The sequence below is a fragment of the Neodiprion lecontei genome, chromosome 5 (genome assembly GCF_021901455.1).
Source record: "Neodiprion lecontei isolate iyNeoLeco1 chromosome 5, iyNeoLeco1.1, whole genome shotgun sequence".
NCBI lineage: Eukaryota > Metazoa > Arthropoda > Insecta > Hymenoptera > Diprionidae > Neodiprion > Neodiprion lecontei.
This window is the reverse complement of record NC_060264.1, coordinates 15977248-16000820: the sequence shown is the minus strand read 5'-3', so window position 1 is coordinate 16000820 and position 23573 is coordinate 15977248. Positions and strand designations below refer to the sequence as shown.

The 23573-nt window shown below is 35.7% G+C and overlaps 3 protein-coding genes across 6 annotated transcripts in view; 1 reads left to right on the top strand and 2 right to left on the bottom strand.

Moving 5' to 3' along the window:
* Positions 1 to 8349, bottom strand: part of LOC107224511 (DNA polymerase alpha catalytic subunit) — a 29286-nt gene extending 20937 nt beyond the window's left edge. Inside the window, exons 1-4 of the mRNA XM_046739814.1 lie at positions 8045 to 8349; positions 4056 to 4256; positions 3587 to 3896; positions 507 to 855 (exon numbers count right to left, since the gene is read on the bottom strand). Of these exons, the coding sequence (XP_046595770.1) occupies positions 507 to 855; positions 3587 to 3896; positions 4056 to 4256; positions 8045 to 8060 (876 nt within the window). The 5' untranslated portion in view covers positions 8061 to 8349. The remainder of the gene's footprint in view (positions 1 to 506; positions 856 to 3586; positions 3897 to 4055; positions 4257 to 8044) is intronic.
* Positions 8350 to 10485: 2136 nt separating this feature from the next.
* Positions 10486 to 18264, top strand: LOC107224515 (queuine tRNA-ribosyltransferase catalytic subunit). Its single transcript, XM_015664589.2, has 7 exons — positions 10486 to 10667; positions 11927 to 12016; positions 12139 to 12292; positions 13743 to 13875; positions 14409 to 14570; positions 14685 to 14853; positions 16514 to 18264. Exons 1-7 carry the CDS (start codon positions 10527 to 10529, stop codon positions 16859 to 16861), a joined length of 1197 nt encoding a protein of 398 aa, XP_015520075.1. The 5' UTR covers positions 10486 to 10526; the 3' UTR covers positions 16862 to 18264.
* Positions 17980 to 20871, bottom strand: LOC107224513 (coiled-coil domain-containing protein 25). Of its 4 annotated transcripts, none has more exons than XM_046739817.1 (5): positions 20541 to 20871; positions 20322 to 20369; positions 19676 to 19777; positions 18428 to 18810; positions 17980 to 18198 (listed from the first exon to the last, which is right to left on the bottom strand). In XM_046739817.1, exons 3-5 carry the CDS (start codon positions 19745 to 19747, stop codon positions 18117 to 18119), a joined length of 537 nt encoding a protein of 178 aa, XP_046595773.1. In that variant the 5' UTR covers positions 19748 to 19777; positions 20322 to 20369; positions 20541 to 20871; the 3' UTR covers positions 17980 to 18116. The 4 variants fall into 4 exon arrangements, with proteins under 4 accessions (XP_046595773.1, XP_046595772.1, XP_015520073.1 ...); XM_046739816.1 differs by having other exon boundaries at positions 19676 to 19763; positions 20541 to 20869; XM_015664587.2 differs by having other exon boundaries at positions 19672 to 19763; positions 20519 to 20849.
* Positions 20872 to 23573: the final 2702 nt, after the last annotated feature.

The following is a 23573-nucleotide window of genomic DNA, read 5'->3' as shown; positions in this document are numbered from 1 at the left end:
TGTCGATATATTGCGTAGTTCTTTTGTTACAAACTTTTTTCCTAAAATCTTGAACTTTTGTTTAATAATGCGCCATTTTCGCAAAAATCAATATTTCAAAAAGATACTACATAAGTTCTCTTGCTGTTTTCATGCATAATCGGAGAAGATTTGGTTTTTTGTTTTAGCTCAAGAATTGCCGGCGATACTGACCCGCCTGAACACCCTTATAAAAAAAAAACGACCTCAGCAAAGAAATATTGTACAGCCGACACTTTGTTATCAATCACTACAAAAAAATTATATTTTTTACATTTTATTGGTACTATGATAAAAACTCCTTGACAGAATTTCGAATCATTTTATCATTAAAAAAATGTCAATAAAAACAAAATCCAAAAATTGGCATATTTTTTTCCTTTCTAGAATGGCCCCTTAAGAATTACTAACGTTACTAACTTCAACCTTATATATATATATCTCAGTCGTCTGAAACATGGTTGAGAGGTAAAATTGATTGGGCTTACATCATCAGTATAATGGTTGATGTCCTCTTCCATGCTATCGACTATGTGATTTGTGTGACTAGGTTTTGCCTTTTCCAGAGTTCGAAAAGGAGCTTCTGAACTTCTACAACTATAATTTTGCGTTTCGATATCACTGTCATCATCAATCGCTTGACTTATACTGACGGATGATGGGCAGAACTGTGATGTAGTTTTAAGATCCGTTTCCTTTTTCATGCTCTTCTCACTTCTGGTAGCTATATCAAACAGCTGTTCGTCTTCACTGTTATCATCTATTTGCTGACTGGCGGATTCCACATTAAGCAATGGCTTCTGCAACTTGGGTGGCAGCGTTATTTTTTCATTTGTCCTAATTTAACATAAAAAATTTTTTAAACCGTTCACTTCTATGAATTTGAGTTCACTCAAAAAAAAACTAAGAGGTCATATTAACTGCAATTTGGCTGATGTTTAATCAGGGTGGCCACAAAATTTTGGGAAAAAAATTCCATTACATTTCCAAGATTTCCAGGACCTAAGACCTAGTTGACCCTGACATTTTGCCAGTTCCAGTAAGTTACTGAAACCTAAATCGTTCAGCTTATCAACTCTATATTCGCATTAAATTCAAAACCAATTGAAGAAAAATATAATGTACAAAAAAATCCGTTTAAGCCAATTTGTTTTTGAACGAAAAAAAGTAAACTTGTTACGTCGTTCAACTCTGAATCAAGAAATTCATGTTTAGTGGCATAATTTTATGATCATCTTCAAATTCCTGGTGCTAACAGCGTTGTCTTTAATAAATGTCGTTAACGTGAATAAATGGCGTTACAGGGTAGTCGGAAACAATTAGAACTTTTATCCAATGGGTAACTGAGGAAAATCTAATGCATTTCTAGACAAAAGTAGAGTTTTAGAATATTTAAGGATATAAGATAAAGCACCCCCAAAACTTCCAAGACTATCGAAGATTCTTCTAATTATTTCAAACTATCTGAATCAAAATTCTCTTGGAACACCCATAAATAAATATATATATATATGTATGTATGTATGTATATTATGATGTCTCATATTTAGGGTGTTTTTCAACACATACCCCCCAAATCTTTTTCAAATAATTCAGAAAAAATTACCCAATTTTTTCAGATCTTTATATAATGTCTAACCGGTGCCAACAACAGAGTGGATTTCCCCGTTTTTAAATGGGAAATTATTATATATATATTATTATATATTATATAATAAATGAGGGAATATTTTAATACACGTGTTTCGGACACATTCTGAGTAGGTATATATTTTATTACAAAAGTAATAGGATTCAAAAAAAATCGGCAACTGCGAGGTTTTAGTAGTCATTAGTGCTATTAGTCTGACCAACAATTCACATCATCACACCACGCAATTCCCCAAGATTGCATGTATTTGTATAAACACGTTTATTTTAAATGGGTAAATCCGTCCTGTTGTCGGCACAGGTTACAGTTAAGATGAAAATCTGAAAAAATCAGGTCATTGTTTTTAAATTATTTGAAAAAGATTTGAAGGGTATGCGTTAAGAAAATGCGTCAAGCCCGTAGAAATGGGACACCCTAATATATATGTATATAAAATATTTGGGTGAAATTCGCAAAAGTGGTAATGATGTAGCAATTTTAAGAATTCTTCGTGCAGTATAGAGGCTACTGCCTCGATAAAAACAGGGACTGTTCGAAAACTCATATCTAATTATGATCCGGGCTGATAGATTGACCAGTAAGTGTCAACAATTTTGTTTACATTAGGTAGTGTTTAGTTTAAGCCTCATCGAAACGATATGAAAACTTATATCGCATTTTTCTCGAAACTGCATTCATCAATCTGGCGTTCATAACACCTCACGAACTGATCGTTTAACTTTGAGCAAGATATGTATTTTTAGTACAAATATCTCTATATGATTAACGAATAAAGTTAAGTAAATTTGTGTGTTAAGCTGATCAGCAATCTGTGCTATAAGTATTGTAGTGCGTATAATTTTCACTATATTTACTTCCTAAGATTCACAGAATATTCTCAAATATTACTAAATAACTAAAAATAAGGCTGACATCAAAATATTTAGTAATTTCTGCACAATACCTAAAAACAAGCAAAAAAAAAAATTCATCCATACTGAAATACCCTGTCAGGGTAGCGACACTTTTGCGCGAAGAAAATTCCCTCACATTTTCCCATGAAACTTAGATAATGTTGGGCAGTTTTTATGACCAAAAGCTCCAAAAGTTGTGCACCTTGATTACATAAATTTGGATCTAAAAAATACGTATTATTGCTTCGTTTCACACAAATAATTGGAACTTGAACAATACCATTTCCATCAGTTAGCTTAACTGAATTTACAAAGCATACCTAAAGTTTGAAAAAGATTAATAGAAAAAAAATATATTTTTCTCTATGGCCCATTATAATTACCTATCCCCGGTTTTCCCGGTTTTCCCGGCCTGTCGCCACCCTGTCTCTTAAAGTCGGAGCAGTAAATATCCAGACTTACTCTGTAATTAAATCATTCCGACAAAGAATTTTTAAATGGAGTTCTCCAGAAAGAAGGCAGTTTTTTGTGTTGCTTCTACATATTCATTTCTTATACACAGTCGAGTTAGCTTCTCACATGACCATACCTCTACCATTGTCTTTGAACGGTGTTTTGCCATAAAAAAGACCAGAATGCGCTGGTAATTTGAGAGAGTTGGTATTATGAAACGCATGAAATGATGGGAGATATTGTAGAAAGATTTTGAAGAATTTTTGGACATTTCTGTAGATATTCAAGGACTTTACAACTGTTGAAGAGATTTGAAAAAATTTGAAATGAGCTTGAAGTTATTGTTGGGCGAGACATTAGAAGGAGATGCGTGGAAACTTTAGAGTAAGGAAATGAAGCGTACACAATTTCAAAAGCGATTTACCTCTTGATGAAATTGGACATGCACGATAAAAGCGCGATTATTTTCACCCTGCCATTCATGTACATGTTAATGAATATCATCGGATGAATCAAGTACCAATACTCAGAAATTAAATAGATTGAAAGAATTTGCTTTAATTGAACTCACCGTAACTTGGTGTGAGGCCTGACTAAAAATTTATTTGGTTCACGAGTTTTCTTTGGCTGCACATCTTGTTTACCACTTTTCAACTCTGCCATAAGGTCGTTCAATATATCATCATCATCCAGCTTCACTTGGGTCTCTTTCTTAGAGGGCATTCCTACGAGCATGTTCCTAATATTTCCTTTCCCTTTGTTTGAATTACTCTTCTTTTTCCGAGGTCCAGATTCCTTCGTCTGTGACGCTTGCTGAATACTCTCACTGTCCAAATCATCATCAAATATCTCTCTACCATCCTCGACATATCCATTACCATCTGAATTTCACGAATAAAATCAGTTTTTCACTACAAAAACCAACAACATAATTGCAAAGAAAAACATTTATTTATTTAGTTTATTGACTAAAAATTTGCAAAGTTTTTGATCATTGCCAAGAAAATATTGAAACCGTAATTTTTGAAAGTGCCATTCACCATCATCAACAATCCAATCATCGATTTGACGTTCTTGAACCTTTTTACTGTACTCGCTCTCATCGACTTCTTCGTACACGTTGGCCAGCTCGTCAACGTGATACTTGTTCTTGCTCCCTTTCAACTGTTTCAGCTTCTCCAAAGCAGAATAGCGCCCCTTTTTATCAATCTTCTGACGCCTTGACCGTCCTGTCTGTAGAGCTGAAAAATTTTCAAAATAAAGGTTCATTACGATTATTTGTTCGCTTTTACTCTTTCAGGGTGGCCACTCAATTCCGCTCACGGAATTCCCTGACATTTCCCGGTTTTCCCTGACTAAAATCATTATTTTTCCCTAACATTTTGATGCACAATTTCTGCAGAAATCACTAAAAACTATAGTAACCTAGGTAAAGTATGGCCAAATATATTAAAGTTATAAAAGTTTTGAAAAGTTGTTCGTTCCGTTCATTATGATTTTTGAAAGTTGACAAAAAATTAAAATTTCCATTTCCGTGGTTTTGTTAAGTATATACTTACGAAGGGGCTCCAAGAAGCGAAATACTTTTAGAGCTATTATTTGAACATTTATGCTGTTCGCAATGAAAATCGAGGTTCGAAGAATTATGACTAATTAACGAATGTGTAACTCTTTGAAAAATAAACTTAAAAATTTTTTTCCAACGGGACATTTTTCTTTTAAGTGTTAAGAATACACCACAATTTATCCAAATATTTAAATTGATATTTAATACAGCAAAACAATTATTTTATGCGGTGTACTATCTAGACGCGGCGCGTCTATGCTGTAACAGTTGCGCAGAGCCCTATGTTCAGCGTTAAATTAAAATTACTAATACTGAAGATAGAATTCTGGGTGCTTGTACTTTTTTATTGGAAATTTCCTCCTCTTTAAGAATCTTTTTAAAATTTTCGCTAGCGCTTTTACTTTTTGAGTTATTGCCAAAAAACTGAGACTTCGTTTTTTCTAGACTATTAGGCGTCGGTGAACGTGCGTCTCCACACGCAGTGACGGCCATAGATAAATCAAACCGATGTCTGCTCGTACTACTGAATTCATGTGACAATCAACAACTAAGCTTATAATCGTCAATAAGGAGAGAAGAAAAATTGTGACGATGCGGTGATAGCATCTCAATTTTATGGACAACGCTTTTGAAATCCGTGAGTTCTATAAAATATCCCTGACCAACCAAAAAATTCCCTGACATTTCCCTGACTTTTCCCTGACATACAAAATTCCCTGACATTTCCCGGTTTTTCCGGTTTTCCAGACGGGTGGCCACCCTGTCTTTCAAATTTTGTATGAATTACGTATATTTTGTTATTTTCAGAGCTTGTTTTCACGGATATCATAAGACAGATGCACAGGTAAGCCAGCCACCTCCAGTTGTCAGCCACTTACAAATTTAGTCCAAAATAATATCGATACTATGCTTAATTTAAACAAAATTTGTATGCTTTTGTGATTTGTAATCTTTGCTAAGATAGATGTGACTTATATTTTGTACAACAATCTGTACTGCAAAAAATAATACATTAAGCATTAAGGGTGGGAGAAGAACATTGCGTAGCAGGTTGTGTCATACGCAGTAGTTCGGATGGAAAAAAAAAAACTTGTTTGATTGCACATCGAAAGCCTTGAACTTGAAGAAAGCCGCCTGATCATTCCATTCATCATTATTTAAATTCATATTGTATAGTTATATTGGAGGAACAAATTATTTCGGTCCGTTTTTTTCGCTCAAAAAATGCATTTATTTCAAAAGATAATGAATTAACAAATTAATCAAAATATTGTCCATCACTGCTTACAACTTTTCCCCACCTCTCAGGCAATTTCGGAATCCCGTGTAAGAAAAACTTCTCGTCTTTTGCGGCAATCCCAATTTTGAAGCCAATTTTCGATTTCTTCGAAACAAGTGAAGCGGTGACCTGCCAAATCGTGTTGCATCCGTCGAAACAGTCCGTAGTCAGAAGGAGTAATGTCCGGAGAATGTGGCGCGTGCGGTAAGAAATCCCATTTGTTCGTTTCTAAATATTTTTTGACAACTTTTGCGACATGAGGCCGAGCGTTGTCATGCAAAAAACTTTATCATGTCTTTCCTTATATTCCGGTCGTTTTTCTCGTAATGCACGGTTCAAACGAAGTAATTATAGTCTCGTTTTGCGTTTGACTCGGATCTTCATTGAGTAATGCCTGTAATTCATCGTCTACGAATTTCAGCTGTCCCGAGCGAGGTCTATCTTCAACGCTGAAATCACCACTTTTGAAGCGCCAAAACCATTCTCTACGTGACTTGTCAGTTGGAGCATTGTCACCGTAAACTTTCACAAGCATACGATGAGCTTTAGCTGAACTTTTTTTCCAATTAAAACAAAAAATTAAAACTTCCCACAAATGGTGTTCAGTTATCAAAAAAAGTGACATTTTCAACAGCGTAACAAAAAACGTTTTATATGAAACTCACAACAATACAAACTGGATGTTATCGGCAGGTGTCCAATTTGTCTAAAACCAGGGCAATCAGCTGTTACTACTTAAAAATTGAATGTTTTTAGAGCCACGTTTATAGATCCATCTTTTGAGAACGGACCGAATTAATTTGTGCCCCCAATACATAAATTGTGTGTTGAAAATTACGGTATGCAAAGATGACCAACTATCGGCGCATCTACCCTACTGAAAAAAACGAAAATAATTGTTAACGTTCTTCAGCAATGCAAATACGTTACATGTGTCCGGCATTCCTTTAAGTAAAATTTAAAGTATCACAGAAACCTTGAAAATAATTAATCCAAGGTGGTGTTTCGAGTTGCAACTTGGAGTAACACAGCTTGAGTATTTGTTTGTGAAATAATTGGTTCAACAATTTGTAAACCAGCGAAAGTGGATTACATTTTAATGAATTGGAGTTTCTTTTGTCGTTCTATGGCCAATAGTTTTTTTAAAATCGTATTACCCGATACTTGGTCTGTGATGACAAATCAATTGTTCTGTACAATCATTTTTCATCATGGGATTAAATTCCTAACTTAACGAAGCATTTAAAAGAAAAACTATTATTTCATAACCTGAGCATTTCCCAGGAATTCATAAGCCGCATTGAAGCAAAACTTTTTCATATTTTGGAAACTTAATTCCTTTAGAAGTTATTTTGAAATAGTAAAATATTAACTTTTGTCTCAATGTTTCATCACGATAACATGACTAACTTCGACCTCGTGCCCTTATGCTATTATAATAATTTTGAAATTTGTATTTAGTAGAGCAGTTGTATAATGCAGGTTATGAAAAAAAAATCTCGATATTAGTAGGACTAATAATTGGTAGATACAAGATACGGAATACAGTCGATTCAAACAGCATGGTAAAAACTCATTTCGTTAGAAATTTATTAGTGGTCAAAATATTGTATTTTTAGAAAAAGTTTGTAGGATCAGTAATGCATCCCCTTTACTATGTACATAAGGTTACGTATTTCCACAGTTATCAAACTGCAGATCTTCACAAAAGCTGACCATAACTTGCATATGAGACCGAAATTTGTAACATTTGGATAACCAAATAATGTCGAAAGAAAAATTACCATTCTATAGCTTCGGTATATCTTTGAAGGACTTGAATGGGCAAAACATGAGTGAATTGATGCTCCATTACAGTTTACCGGATTTCAGACCATCCTCAAATTGCGAAATAGCAATTATCAAAATCGCATGGTCACATTGACGTTACGAGTTTCAATCTCACATAATCCGATGGTATCGCAGTGGTCTCTAAGCTAGTATGGGGCGAGTTATAACAGGTGACACCGGTGACATTAATCGTGACAAAGAATGCAATGGATATGTGACGATATCGAGATTGACAATAATAAGGTTTTAGGATATCTATAGATCTTCGTCAAGCCAATAATTTTAAAATGGATTATTTGTCGAGGGAATACGACTTGACATTGAAAAATGCACGTTAAATTAGAAAGACTTACATGCAGGTTCATCCATGCTGATGTAAGAGCGAAACAAACGAACAATCCAAACGTCATAAAGCTAACACTAACACTCCACAACGGAACACTCTGCGTTCTATGGAGCGAATAAGAAGATCATAAAATCATAATCTACACCACAGATCAGGAGGGAAGCAGAAAATATGATTTATAAAACACGTGGCTGCTAAGAGCCGAGCAACTGCACCGACGTGTAAACAAAATTTCACAACCTACTACAGTAAAATTAGCGGGAAAATTGCCGCAAGGTGCCAACCACTGAAAAAGATGGTAAGAATACTACCAACACTCATTACACTGTTAAGATGGAAAAAGAAAGATCTGCCTCCTGACGGGTCAAGTTAAAACTAATAAGAGAAGCAGGTAGAAAACAGGTCAATATTATACCTATACTTAGGCCGTCATTGACACCCAAATAAATTGATTTCTTTTTAATTCTTTGTTGGTCGTTTGTTGATGTTTGATGATGTATTCCCATGTCTGATAGTCAATGGTTTAGTCGTTATTACTAAAACAAATTTAGCTAGAGAATTCAAGTCGTTGACGGAGGACCTTATAAAGGTTTCTCTCTGGTTAGAACATGTATGGGTGCCTTCCATTTACTGACTCAAATCGACTTGTGTCGCTATTTCTGGTGTAACCGGCCAATCTGGGCAAAGGAATACACCAGAAATAGCGACACAAGTCGACTTGAGTCAGTAAATGGAAAGCACCCAACGTATATGGGTGCTATTTCATGAGCAGTAAAAGGCAGCAGCAGCAGCAGTTTTCCCCTATCACTTCCGGCGCAAGTTTCTGCTGCTCGCAGTTTAGTTTTTCGAGCGACAAGCCACAAGATCACAAGAACAGTCGACCTATTTCATGAGCAGCGCTGCTGCTGCGTAAAATTACCAGACTGATGCTAGTGAAAACTACTAAGTTACTAAACCACTGCTGCTTTTTACTGCTCATGAAGGCCGTGTTCGTAAATTGACTGCCAGTACTAAAAATTCCCTAGGACAGAGACAGAGCTGTTCATGAACTCGGCAGCGCAAAATAGGTGAAAGATGGCTGACAGTACTGTCAGTCAATTTTCGAACACGGCCGAAATAGCACCCTATGGCCGTGTTCGTAAATTGACTGACAGTACTGAAAATTCCCTAGGACAGAATCAGAGCTATTCACGAACTTGGAAGGGCAAAAGAGATAAAAGATTGCCGACAGTACTGTCAGTCAATTTTCGAACACGGCCTATATGTACAGGATCAAGGTCCCTAGATTAGACAGGTCAAGACACGCATGGTCAAAATAATTAGTGAGAATGCGCCAAAAGTTTCGTATGACAATAGATGGTTTCCATTTAGAGCACAATATGACACGGTGTAAACATTTCTGGTCTATTTCTTTGCCCGGGTTGGCCGCTTACAATAGAAATTTGTACACTGTGTCACACTGTGCTCTAAATGGAAAGCACCCGGTGTGGTTCTGATTCCTGACCTGTCACAATGATTAACCTCAAAATATATACGTGCTTCTATTTATTTCGTGAACGTCAGGACACGAAGGGCGCAACTCGTTAATGCTGAACCTCAAAAAATTGAGCAAGATTGGTCAAAACTGGTTAATGCGGTAATGTAAATTTGATATTTTTTGGGCGAACGCGCATAGAACATTTTTGCCCACGTTATAGTGAGAAAAACTGGAACACACGTGTCTTGACCTGTCTAATCTAGGGACCTTGTACAGGATAAGCCAGCAGTGCTGCCAGTGCTGCCGCGTAAGAGAATCTTGCAACAGCCAATCATTGCTCAGCTTACCAGAGAAATTCAGAAAGCATCATAACAATACGATTCTTCGGTTCTTCCCAACAATGCATCGAGAGGATGCGTAAAACATCCTAAGCATCATAAGCATCATCTAGCGAGCCCAATGAAAAATCAAATTTTAATTAACTGTGTGAAAAATGTCAGCAATTCTGAAGGAAAAATCCGGATGTATAACCGAAGAGCAAAAAACTGCTAAATCGGTAGCGTCTGAAAGTGAGAATAAACATATTGCTTGAATTAATTCAAGACCTAGTGCAATACCTCTCGCAATATTTATATCTACTTCATTATTTTGTTAGTTACCCGTGTTCATTTCCGGGTATATTAGAGAAAATAATTCTTTTACTGGTCATTTTTCATATTTTCTGCTAAATTATTTCGTGCTGCTGGTTGCGCAAACGACGCGCAAACGATTGGCACCACAATGTATCTGAAATTCTATTAGTCTTTCGCATGATATCATTTTCAAAATCCGGGTGCTGAAATTCAGCATCCTAACTTTACTTAAATTTTTCCCAAAAACGAATGACCGCCCAAACGAGAGCGAGTGATATTCCTCATATTCAAGGCACGCGCAAACGATCTAAACTACTTTCAGTTGATTATCTTGACTTCGGTTGCTAACTTTACGAACCTCCTGTGCACAGTATTACGCCATGGACCGCAAACAGCCATGCCGAGTCCCTTTGACTTTTAAAATTGCAGAAACATGTTCAACTTCGAAAGCTCGAACTGGATTAATGATTCTACCGCATCACGATGTTGACACTCCGGTATTTATGCCGGTTGGCACTCAGGTAGAGGCTACAAAAGTCACGCCATGTACTGGTACAATACAAGTAGTTAGGTTAGCTAGTTTTTGACAGATACACAATTCTGACAGATTTGGTTAAGGAGGTTCGTATCTTGAAGAACTATATTACGGGATGATCGTACGTTGTGTATTCGTGAAATTATTATATTAGCAGGCTGTAGAGATCCCTCGTTAAAAATACACAAAGAAAAAATACTGGAATTAATATAAATGAAAGCTCAGATCTCGATGCTTCATTTCAAACTGCTTCAAAGTCGTTAAAAATCTAGTGTATTTGTTCGATTTCACTTCACGATGTTGCATGTTATTAAGAACACTTTCTCCGATTTACTGTGACACTTTTTGCATTGATTTTACATTGAAAGCATCGATATTGATTATTGACTTGTCGTGTTAGCTACACTTTCTACACTTTTGAAATATACAGTGATAGTATCCTCACACGAAAATATAAAAAGTCTAGAAAATTCGTTATTAAAAACTCGTGTAATAGGCCGCAGTATGCTATGTAAAAACCATGCTTCGTGTTGGTAACCCATTCTTTCCAAGCAATATACGTCCATGCGACTTTGCCTGAAAAGTATGAATGCGAAATATGTCAATAAAATGACATACATAAAAAGTATAGAAAATGTAGGTAACACGAACACACCCTATGATCAACAAATGCCAATATTGAATTAATTACTGAGAAGAAGTAAATTTGTTTCAGAGGCTTTATAGTAAAAATCTGGCAATGTAGTATGAAATTAAATAGTTGTTCTACGTTTTTTAACTATTTTATGAAGAGATTTGAAACGAGGCATGGATATTTAAGCTTTTATGCATAATTCTGGTATTTACTATGTTTGTATTTTTGACAATATCTCTATAGTTTCCATTTAATATAATTTAATAAACACGTAGTGTACGAGCATTTCATAATAAATCTAATAAAAAGTTTTGATTTTTTGCCAACCGATCTCAAACTATTGAAGCATTTTGGATCTCATAGCTACATTAATAATATCATGATTGCATATGTAACACAAAATGTTTAACGTTTCTTGTTTGTATCATTATTACTAATCAGCATATCGCAAACTAAAAGGACATTTCAGTTCCTCAAATGTTTAGAAATAACATTCCATCATTAGCTAATTTGATCGGGCGTAACGAACCTATGAAACATGTAGAAAACAAGATTGTGCCCTTGAAATATAAATGCATAGTTTACAATATTTTTAGCAATCTTTTTTACAGGGAACCCTGAAGGGGCTGCTGCCTCAGCAGTTGGAAAAATTGGACTGTCAAATAATTCTCGGAAATACGTATCACCTCGGAACAAGACCAGTTAGTTGAACTTTGTCCAAGAATTTTCTTCAATCATTTCTACATGATTTGAAATGATAATTTCGTGATTTATGATTCCATTAATTCTGGTCACCTGTTAATTACATATTTAAATGTTTAAGGGTACAACTATTTTGCAAATGGCAGGTGGCTTGCACCAATTTATGAATTGGAAAAGAGCTCTTCTCACTGATTCAGGTGGATTTCAAATGGTCTCTTTACTTCAACTCGCACATATCACTGAAGAGGGTGTAACGTTCCGTTCTCCCTATGACGGTAATATATACCTAATCATCGCTAAAATCTGTTGCCGATTTAAGTTGATCAATTATCACACCAATCAGTTGTCCAGTAGTTAAATTTTTAGATTATCAATGTTGTGTCAAGCTCTAAAATACGACATAATCAGGAGAAATTGGAAGATTCTTAAGGTAACAGTAAAGTTCTGAAAAATTTTGCTAAAGGCTATCTCCACCAAAAAATGTCCGATCAGCCACAGCTGTAGCTTTTTCTTAAATTTAAAACAGCTATTTCTGCCAAATATTAATCCCAGCATGAAAATATTCTAAAAATAATCAAAATTTGTGCATTTGTTATTATCATTCCTGTTTATGCCAATGTAGTAGCCAATGTAGAACCAACCGTAGTAGCGTAGCATGCGAGACTGTGAAACTGGCGGAGCTGAGTTCAAATCCCTGGCATGTCGAGGAGGATCTGAGCGGCAGCTCACAAAAAATGTGACATATGTCGCGTCGTTCAGGTGCCAAATCGGTAAGCTGAGGTTTGAACTCAGTCTGGCTATACCCAGGTGAGGTTTTCTGCAGTTTTCTTTGTCCCTTGTGCGAATGCAGGTGTTCCTATTAAACATCTTAAGACAGCTGCGGACGCATAATGATTGTCACTAGTCCATCCTTACTACACCCCACAAAAGCTATTCATTTATGAAGACATATCCGAAAGAGCATGGCGAGACTGGAATGATAATTATTATTGTTATCATTATGCAACTAATTTGCATGAAAAAATGACGTAGCATTTATTGGATCAGAATAAAATGAGAATAATATTCTTTAAAATTTCACAAGCTAATAATAAGCACTAAAACAAATATTAGTATTGAATTCTTAAATGTTACGTTCTTGCAGTATGCTTGCTCGCTTCCACTTTTGAAACTTTCTCAAATTTTACTCTCTGAATTCGGTAATATACTGAAGTTAACAGAAACGTTCACATATAAGTAGTAAATGCGGAGTTAATCCTCTGATTATTAACATGTTTTTACTTTGTCCTGGTTTTTCTGACCAAGTGTCATATGCAGATGTACATTGCAAATTTAATTTGAAATTGGTTTAACATTTTAGAGTGAAATCCACTTGGCCAAGTGTACTATTATCACTGATTAAAAGTATAATAAAACTCAATGAAGTTCGCGATGAAGAACTTCTCATTTTCGTTACTATAAATCACCTTTTCAAATTCCTTGCAAAGATTGAGTGTTAACCTGAACAATTTTCAATTTTCACACACGATCTAATAAATTAATGAAAAGAAAAAAAATTCTATTCTTAGCTACAAATATATCATCGCTCATTCAGAACATTTGCTTAGACAGTATATTCCCTAGAGCTGAAAGAAATTATTTTCTGTGAATCAAGTACTCCACATTTTTTAGTATTTAGAATTGGTGCGATATTCCTTAATTCTTTGTTGTGTAAGTTGTTTTCAGGATCTGAATGTGTGTTGACACCGGAACACTCAATTGAGATACAAAACACAATTGGTGCAGATATCATAATGCAGCTGGATGATGTGGTCCATGCAAAAGTAACCGGGCCTCGAGTTGAAGAGGCAATGCATAGGTAATTCACTTGAGCAAAAAAAAACTATTGTTTCCTGCTGTCCACGATAATTGGAGAAAAAATAGTTGCAGATGCTGGACTAGAATCTGTTTGAGAGATAGTAACATTAGGTGATAAGGGAATAAAGTCAAAGATTATTCCTGAGGCTGGGTGTCCTGCCTGAGCAAAGCGCAGACAATAATCACCCAAGGAAATAATCAGTTTTATTCCGGTGTTGCATACAGGATTTTATTCTCGATAACTGTGGCCACTTTATTCACTTAAAAAGTGGTCCCCATTAAACAAAAGTGCTACTTTTTTCCCGCAAATGAGCGGAAAATAAAAACTTTGTTTCTACAAATGTGGGGAATAAGAACTTTTCTTCCGCAGATGCGGGAAAAAAGTATGTCAAATTCTACTTTTGTCTCAATTTTTAGGTCAATAAAGTGCCCATCACAGTTGAGTTGGGAATAAAAATTATTCCACCATAATCCAACCGACTTTCAATACTGCCACTGAATAATAAAATTCTTTTTTCTCTCTGCACTCATTAGAACCACAAGATGGGTAGACAGGTGCCTTTTGGCTCATCAGAAATCTGATGAGCAAAATATTTTTCCTATTGTTCAAGGCGGACTGGATCCACAGCTCAGAACAGAGAGTGCTAAATTGTTGACACAGCGGCAAGTCAATGGTTTTGCCATAGGAGGTTTGAGGTGATTTTGGATATATTGCTTATTGTCGATAATTATCGACACTACTAAATAAGATATGCGATGTTTAGTAGTTGTGATGTGTAACTATTTGTCTGATCTGATGGTTATTTTCAGTGGTGGAGAAAGCAAGAATGATTTTTGGAGAATGGTACATTTGTCAACCAATGTTCTACCGGTCGATAAACCAAGGTATTTAATGGGGGTTGGATTTGCTGTTGATTTAGTCGTATGCTGCGCTTTGGGAGTGGATATGTTCGACTGTGTCTTTCCAACCAGAACAGCGGTAATTGAAATTTTTATGTTTCAAATTAGGTGAATTATTACCGCAGACGTTATTTTCATGAAAGGTTGTGGAATAAAATCACAAAAACATCTTTTTTTTTTATGAAGTAGGGCTGTGCGATTAATCGTAGACTTCCATCCATTGTTCCATCCGAAAAACAATTAATTGAAAGAACAGATCAATGGATTAGTCGTAAAAATATTAGTGGAAGAGACCAGTTATTTGATTAATTGAAAGAACAGTGAAACAAAATTCTTGATCAGTCCATTCTTTGGAAAATTAATCAATAGAACAATTAGCAACGCGATCAATCGAAAAAACAGTCGCAATGAAAAAAACCATGTTTCCACCGCTATCACGACTTTCAACCAACGTCTGAATTTGCTGGAAATGTTAAGGTGCAGCCATAACGTTATTAAAGATAAATTAAAACTTTAGCTCACAAGAATGAATAGAAATACATGTTGGTCTAACGTTTTTCTTTCTCCACACTAGCAATATCGAATGACTTAGTATCAGTGAATTCTACAGATTCAATTCAGTTAGGTGACGGTCAGAGATGAAATGATGCAATTATAGCAATCAGTTATGTTTTTTTCAAAACGACGTTTCGGCAGGACCCCACCTACCATCATCAGGTTTCTTACTGTTCAAACATAGTTGTTGAAATAAATATTAAGATAACAGTCCTATCGGTATAGGTAGGTGGGTAGTCACTTCCTTCTCGAATATCATGCAACAAACATCGCAAACGTTTAGGAATGTCGATATATGTAAGATTTGAACAATTCAGTTTTTCACATTAGTTTCAATAATAAGGTTAAACAATAAACAGTGGCATTTATGTACATTAGTAAATTTGTAAACACTAAAAATTCTCATGTAAAAATTGGGATTGATTTTACATTAAAGAAACCTGATGATGGTAGGAGGGGTCCTGCCGGAACGTCATTTTGAAAAAACATAGCTGATTGTTATAATTGCATCATTTTATCCCTGACTGTCACCCAACTAAATTGAATCTGTAGACTATCTACACGGTCACGAACATCAATCTCATCTATAAGTGAATTAGATCATACGTTAGTTTTTAGTATCGGGCCCACGTGCACGTTATCTTGTTACATCCTGTGGGTTCCCTTTGAATTGCTGCATCTATCATTTCAGCGAAACACTATGTACCACTGATCGTAGTAGCTTAGGTGCTAGCACCAGAGTCTACGGAGTGGGAAGACATGGGTTCAAGTCCCCGGCCTGCCAATAAGGCTCTGAATGGCAACTTGCAAAAATTTAAGACGGGTCGCCATTCAGGCGCTGAGTTGCTGGTTGGTGATTTGGACTCGGGTCCGGCTACACCTGGACAAAGTTTTCGGGAGTTTCCCTTATCCCTCATGCCAATGCAGGTGTTTCTATTGCGACTGTCAACCTGCTTTACTATTCTCCTTTCTTCCTTGTTTAGAAATAAAATTGTAATAAATAAAGGTTATTATTATTATTACCTGTTTGTGAATATAATAAAATAAAAAATAAAATCATTCATAAATCGCCTAATCGAAAATCGATTAAGTGAAAGAGCCAATTCATCAGCGTCTATAATTAATCGATTCATCGCAAAGCCTTAATATTAAGTATTAACAGTGCATCTATTACAACATTACAGAGATTTGGCTGTGCGCTGATACGGACAGGTCAGTTAAATTTGAGACAAAAGCAGTACAAATACGACACGGCACCAATAGACGATTCCTGTGATTGTTCAACCTGTAAGAACTATACTCGTGCCTATTTACACCAAATAGTGACACAGGAAACCGTGGCTTGTCACTTGCTGAGCGTGCATAACATCAACTTCCAATTGAGGCTGATGAGAGATATCAGGGACAGTATCAAAGAGCAGACATTTCCCCAGTTTGTTCGAAAATTTATGTTAGAGTTATACCCGGATGGAGAATATCCAACGTGGATAACAGAGGCACTGGAAGCTGTTGATATTAAATTATCGAAATGATTACTTCAATACACTAGAAAATAAATTTAATTAAAACTAAATAGACAAGGTTTGGCTTTCTTGTCGTTCCATTGGTTGAAAACAGTCATCTGAATTCTGAACTCACTGCATACTTTTCCTGCAGCTTGAATTTGTAATTACATTTTGTAATTAGTGAAATTTTTCCTTTTTCTGTTCACTAACCCATGTTATTGAAACAGCTTTTTTTTATTTTTTATTTTACTGAAGCAAAAGCTTAACATGCGTTTTTACTGAACTAAAAATCTACCCAACCTACAGGATTTTTAGCTCAAGTTTAATAACTAGAGGTGCCTCATTCCATGTAACTCAACAGCTGGACTGGATTCAATTTTGTATACATAATAATATTAATATAATACATAATATTTGTTTTCGTTGAACTTAAAAAGTCGTCTTTAGTTTAACATTTCGAACAAGATACAAAAAGCCCTGATTTTACTCCTGATTTTTGATCCTGCTCCAATCTAGAAAAGCTAATATCAGTTTTCAAAGTAATTGGATTATCTATACAATTATTTTCTTATATTCATATAAGAATTACCGTACTCACCGTTATGGTGAAAAATTCGGTAAATAAACGAATAGGTATATTTTTATAAATTACGTATTTAAATGGGAAAAGTCACATGAAAAATCCTATCGCAACAATCCTATATTTTAGGTACACTTCTGTATGGAGAAACTAATATTTAAACTTTCATTCTGCCGAAAAAAAATATATATGCTATCATTGTTGCTAATTTGATTATAAAAAAAATTCAATTTAAACTCTGTAGTTATACTATGGAAACGCGCGATTGACAGCATTCATCCATAGGCAAGTTGGTCCGTTGTGAAAATATATCTATTGGTAGTAAAAAAAGATGGAAATAATAATGTTTAATATTGATTACAAATCAGTGTTTCATTGAATCACAGCTTGCGTGAACTTCATCATAAAACTATGTTTCATCAGTTACATTTTATGAGAAATTTCTTGCACAGAAAAGATCTGGATTGATGCTGAATTCTGCTGTGCTAACATATCTACTTGAAGCTACAAAACTAGCATTATAATACGATAAATGGTAAGGTACGAAACATGGCCAGACAACTAATGAGTTTTTTTTTTTTTCTTTTTAAATATTGCATGTTGTAAAGTAATACAGCAGGCTGAATAAAAGATAGGTAAATGTTGACATAGTCGACCAATAAATCAATTTTGTATTATTAGTTAGCATTGAGAATAGACGCATCACATAAAGTCGTCCGAATCATAGCCAGTGTTCTCGGTATTCGTTGTCATGTTGTTTGGGCTGAACAGCGAATTGTAGCTTCTGGAAACCAGATGCAAAAAAAAAAAACTTAAGCAGTGCAAAAAAGTAAATCGACGAATGAATGAATTGTACATTGAATCGTGAAATAATTAACTCTGTATGCAAGGTAGTGTATGATAATAAAAGTGAAATTTCACTTGACTGATAAACTAAATTAAATTTTAGAGCATATGATTGCCAAATAGCATTTAGGATTTTAATTAGGTTTTTTGAAATGCTCATTTGTTACCTCATTTCTGCTTCTTCCTGCCTTCTCTTTTCTTCTGCTTTTTCGTTCTCCTTCTGTTCCCTGAGAAGTTTCTTTTTATCATCACGTTCACTTCGGTCCCTGTTTTCCCTCTCTGCCATGAAATTCGGATGTTCTTCTCTCTTTGTTTTGTTCAATCGGTTAACGACTGTATTTAAGCGTTTCGCAACTCGCATTTTACGCACTTCCTTCTCTTTATGGAAACCAACTTGACCAACCTCCATTCCTTGCGTTTTCTTCAGGTTTGACCACATTGTGTAAACAACATCGATGTCGTTCATTTTATTACCCTCTATACTGTTAGCTTTTACCAATTGAGCTGCATCCTCCAGAACAGTCCCAGGAATATCATCTATTGTTTGACCCTGCCAAGTATATAACGACATTGAGGGGTATTTACAAGTAGTCAATTGAAAAAGTGGATAAATTTGAAGAATTTATTTATTGACATTCAATTATTTAATTTAGCAAGAGCTGATTTTATTCAAAAGTGTGTAAATCAAGATTTATTTACATATTTTTTCTTTTCACCACCATCGATTAACAAAAAGCAATGTTATTGATGGTAATCCCAACCATTTCACTTGATAACACGAGTGCTTGCGATATCACAAACGGCTTAGCCATTTCGTAATATTCTTAGATAGCTTATCGTAATGAGATTGTACATTGTAATTTCTCAAATAAATAAAATATCTCTAAACTTCGAGCAAAATATCGATTTTCAACATCAAGCAGTCACTACATTTAAAAAAAAAATCAGATCATGCTGAAGAGTAAAAGGAAAAATACTGTCTTCAAATTTGAAGTACAGAAATCATGTCACCAAGTGAAATGGTTGACGTTATTGGTAATATAATAAGAATTATGCTTCTGAATAATTGATTCTAAAAACAAAAGTCCTAATGAAACTCGATCCACACACTTTTAAATAAAACAAACCTACATCAAATTGAATAATTGGTTGTAGATAAGTATTCCCAGAATCCACCCAGTTTTTCAGTCATTTACTCATATGTACCGCCTTAAAAAAAAGAATTTTACTGTTAATTTGCGAATGTTAATTCTTGAATTCAACCAAGACAGCTTTCAAAATCTGAAGACTGTTGAGGAAACCTTATTGTTAGTGTCGCAAATAGAAGAAAAATGATCATAGTCCAGTTCTATATGAACAAGAATGTCATTGTTTTCAGCAGTTTTCATTGGCTCACATAGCGAAAACATACTTGCTTTAACCTCAAGTAAACATGAGCTGATGAGAATTTGTCGACATGGAACCAGACATCTTCCGGCCAACCCCATTTTATGAGATCTTCATCTAAAAACAGAGATCTTGAATATGCATAGAATAATCATCTTGGAATCAAGTTCCAGCAGATGGAAACTTTTGATGTGTTAAATAATATTAAAAAAAGTCAACCAAATTGGGAATGTTATGGGTCAAGACCCATTCAAAGATTTGGATCACCAAATACAAATTGGACAAAAATTTTACCCACTAGTGTTGGGTTTCAAATAAGTTTTGTGATAATTTCATTGAATTTTACTATATGATTAAGAAAGTTTTTGAACCGTGCTGAACATCATATCTGACAGCTGGATATTACTAAGTAAAAAAAGTTCTATCAAACAGAGATAGTTCGTGATTTAGAAAAAAAAAAAAAATGGTGGAAAATATTATCCAACGATAATTTCTTAAATCTTTGCTGACGAATGAGTTGACAGGAAATTAAATATGAATGCTTCAAAGCGTTTACACATTACTTCAATTTTAAGGTAGTCCTAGTGATTGGTAAACTACCAAAACATGTTGGTAGTAAAGTATATAAAAAAAATAAATTGATTAAAACAAAGAATAGGTTAAAAGGTATCTTACTTTCATACTTGTCGAGACCCATAAAAAGCGTTACGGGAGGCTGAACCACTAAAATAATATAACAGTTAATAATCGAACTTAACCTAACCTTAAAATCTACGAAGGAATAAGTTAATAATCCATAGTATTTTTCCGTACACATATATTTAATAATTTTATTTAGTTTATTAAAATGATGAGATGGTAAATAATCTTACCGTCACTTATGAAATAAAATACCATTTTACAGCGGTCGTTACTTTTTCATGTATGTTTTCATGACAGTTCACTCCTTGGTTACTGTTGCATTGCAACCACTCAAGTAGAGATAGGTATACGACGAAAGAAGACCGAACACCGCATGTAAAAGTTGGTTCATTTTATTGCATGAAAATGGCCAAGTCCGCAGAATGGAATAGCTACATGCTCGCGCATGCACTGTTCGCAGTATAGCCGTGCCTTTTCTTTCTCACAAAGAGCGCGAGTGAAAGACTCTTGCTTAACGACGTTAATAATAATCTGTCACACAATACACTTTTATATTTACTAGTAGTTGAATAAATATTGTAATAGATGTAGTCTGGCACGGACTTGAGTTCCGTACTCCTGACTCTGTTCACTAAGGACATAGTTTTTATTTGTAGGTATATGACATGCAAACACCTCCTACCGCTATAGCCGATCTCTAATCCGACTTGCAATAAATCTGTGTGCTGGTGTACGGCGTACACGTGATTGAGGATATAGGCATATCCTCAGTCAACGGCGTATACATGCGGATTCGAATATGTAATTTCACATTTCCCACCATCTAAGCTTTCTGATTGGTTGACGAAACATTGCAAAACTATACACTTACATACCGAAATAATATCTTGAAAGTACGCAATCTGTCACCGCCGACTCGGAACCACTCAAGTTCTTCCTCTGTTTCTCGCAAGCTGGTCATAACATCTTTAATTTTACTCTGAAAGGCCGTAAAATGATTGCATCGACGACGACGACGATTGTTTTCGTTTTATTTATGAGGCATTCCCTGTCAAAGCATACCGGTAGTCGTCGTCGATGCAATCGTTTTACGGCCTTTCACAGTTTAAAATTAAAGATGGGATGGCCAGCCTGCGAGAAATAGACGAAGAACTTGAGTGGTGCCGAGTCGGCGATGACCGACTGCGAACTTGAGTGGTGCCGAGTCGGCGATGACCGACTGCGAACTTTCAAGATATTCTCTGGTATATCAGTGCCCGGGATCCTTGCATATCGCTAACCATGTGGCCAATCTTAGAACTATACTATTTATGGACAGTAAAGTATCATTCACAATTGACTTGGTACAGTGATAGTGCAGTGCGGCAGTGCGGAAGCTTGGAAATACGTATACCATGTGAGCGTTCGCAATCGATTTGTGTAGACAGTAGTGGGAGTGGGAACAGTACAAGGGGCTTATTATGATTTTTCATTTTTCACAATTCCCACCATCCAAGTATTTTGATTGGTTTACAAAGTTTAATCAACCAATCAAAATGCTTGGATGGTGGGAAATGTTAAAGGTGAATAATTGTAATAAGACCGCAGAACCTTGCAATCTCCAAGCTTCTCCATTGCACCACGAATCAAACCACCGCACGACCAATTAAAATAGATGCTTTGAAAATTTGCCTGAAATATTTACATACAATTGACGTAAAATATGCATGATATATACCAATTAATTATCGAGAAATTACAAAATAATCCGGTAATATGGGACCGATCTTTAGCAATCTTCCGTGATGCTAAGAAAAAAAGAAGTGCCTACAAATAAATATTTTTAATAATATTGCGGCAGTACACAAGACTATTTTGATTAGAAATTCATTTTCTCTCTAATAAAAAAGTCCTGAACAAATGAAAAAGAAGCCTGAAGCCTTTAATAGCAGCAGGTAAAAAAGATTATAATAACAATAGTATACGCATGAAGTTGGCGGTGGGGTGAGATGCCGAAAACAAAACAAAAAGCATCTAGCAAGCAAAACTTCCTTTGACAGCTGTCATCGGCTGTTTATGACAGTCTTTGACAAATATCTTCATAGTTGACCTGACAGCATAAATGAATTCAACTGTCTAATAGACAATGTATATGGAAATAGTGAGGCGCAAAGCGCTGAACAACGAGGCGCGCAGCGCCAAGGTGGGAGGGGCGAAGCCCCTAGTTATTTATAATTCTCCACAAAGTTTGTTATATCATTTAATATGTCTTAAAGCTCGAAATGTCAAATCTTTCTACACTGCAATATCGACAATTTGTGAACGCTATTTTGCACTGTGACATCACACCACACTACCACTGCCCCTAGCACTACACTAAGTCAACTGTAAATAATACTTTAGTATTATACTTTAGTGTCATAATATTTAAGTATTACACTTTAGTATCATTCACAATTGACTTAGTGCAGTGGTAGGGGCAGTGATAGTACAGTGCGAAATTTTAGAATCACGAATACGATGTGACTGTTCACAGTCGATTATTATAAACGCTTGCATGGTATTCGCATTTACACTTCTGCATTACACTACCACTGCCCCAACCACAGCACTAAGTCAATTGTGAATGATACTTTAAGCGGGATCCCCCCCCCGGATCAACTGAGTTTCCTGACCTGTATGCTGGGACAATATCTTGAAACTTGAAAATCAACTGCGCGTGCGCGAGTTTTATCGGCTCTTTGTGCAGGCTGGCCGGGATGGCTCGGGATGAGTTTCAGCTGTCAAACTCTTCCTGGCGGCGATGTAGTTGATACGAATTTTCGAGGTTAGAATCTCAAGTAATTGAGGTAGTGAATTGGAAAGGTTTGAGAAGCATTTGTTATTGGGTCGGAAAGTTGACTCTTCAAAGAACGGTCGGAATTTAATGCTTATGCTCTTTGAAAATTCAAACGTACACATTTTGTGTACGCTGGCCTCCTGCTTCGCAGACAAAAATATCGCCACGGGAAGATTTCGCCGACCAATGAGATTGAATTATTTGGCGCATGCGCAGTTGATTTTCAAGTTTCAAGAGATTGTCCCGGTATACGACCGTGGTTTCGTAGTGTTTTCCCTGCCAAATCACCCATTAAAGTGAGAGTCTGAAAGGGAATGCCTGCAGCTGTTTCTCTGTTTTGTCACGGCCCCAACTCGGTGTACAGAGCGCGCAGTCTATCTCTAGAAGTCTATGCTCCAACCAATCCAGACAGGTAGGGGGCCAGTTAATAACATGCGTTGACTTTCTCTATAAGGCTATTCGCAGTT

Coding starts and splice junctions, on each gene's coding strand:
- LOC107224515 (XM_015664589.2), top strand. CDS start 10,527: ATGGACCGCAAACAGCCATGCCGAGTCCCTTTGACTTTTAAAATTGCA. Junction 10,668..11,926: donor TTATGCCGGTTGGCACTCAG/GTAGAGGCTACA, acceptor TCTTTTTTACAG/GGAACCCTGAAGGGGCTGCT. Junction 14,854..16,513: donor TCTTTCCAACCAGAACAGCG/GTAATTGAAATT, acceptor ACAACATTACAG/AGATTTGGCTGTGCGCTGAT.
- LOC107224513 (XM_015664587.2), bottom strand. CDS start 20,543: ATGGTATTTTATTTCATAAGTGACG. Junction 19,764..20,321: donor GGGTCTCGACAAGTATGAAA/GTAAGATACCTT, acceptor CTCTGTTTTTAG/ATGAAGATCTCATAAAATGG. Junction 18,811..19,671: donor TTTACTTGAGGTTAAAGCAA/GTATGTTTTCGC, acceptor TATACTTGGCAG/GGTCAAACAATAGATGATAT.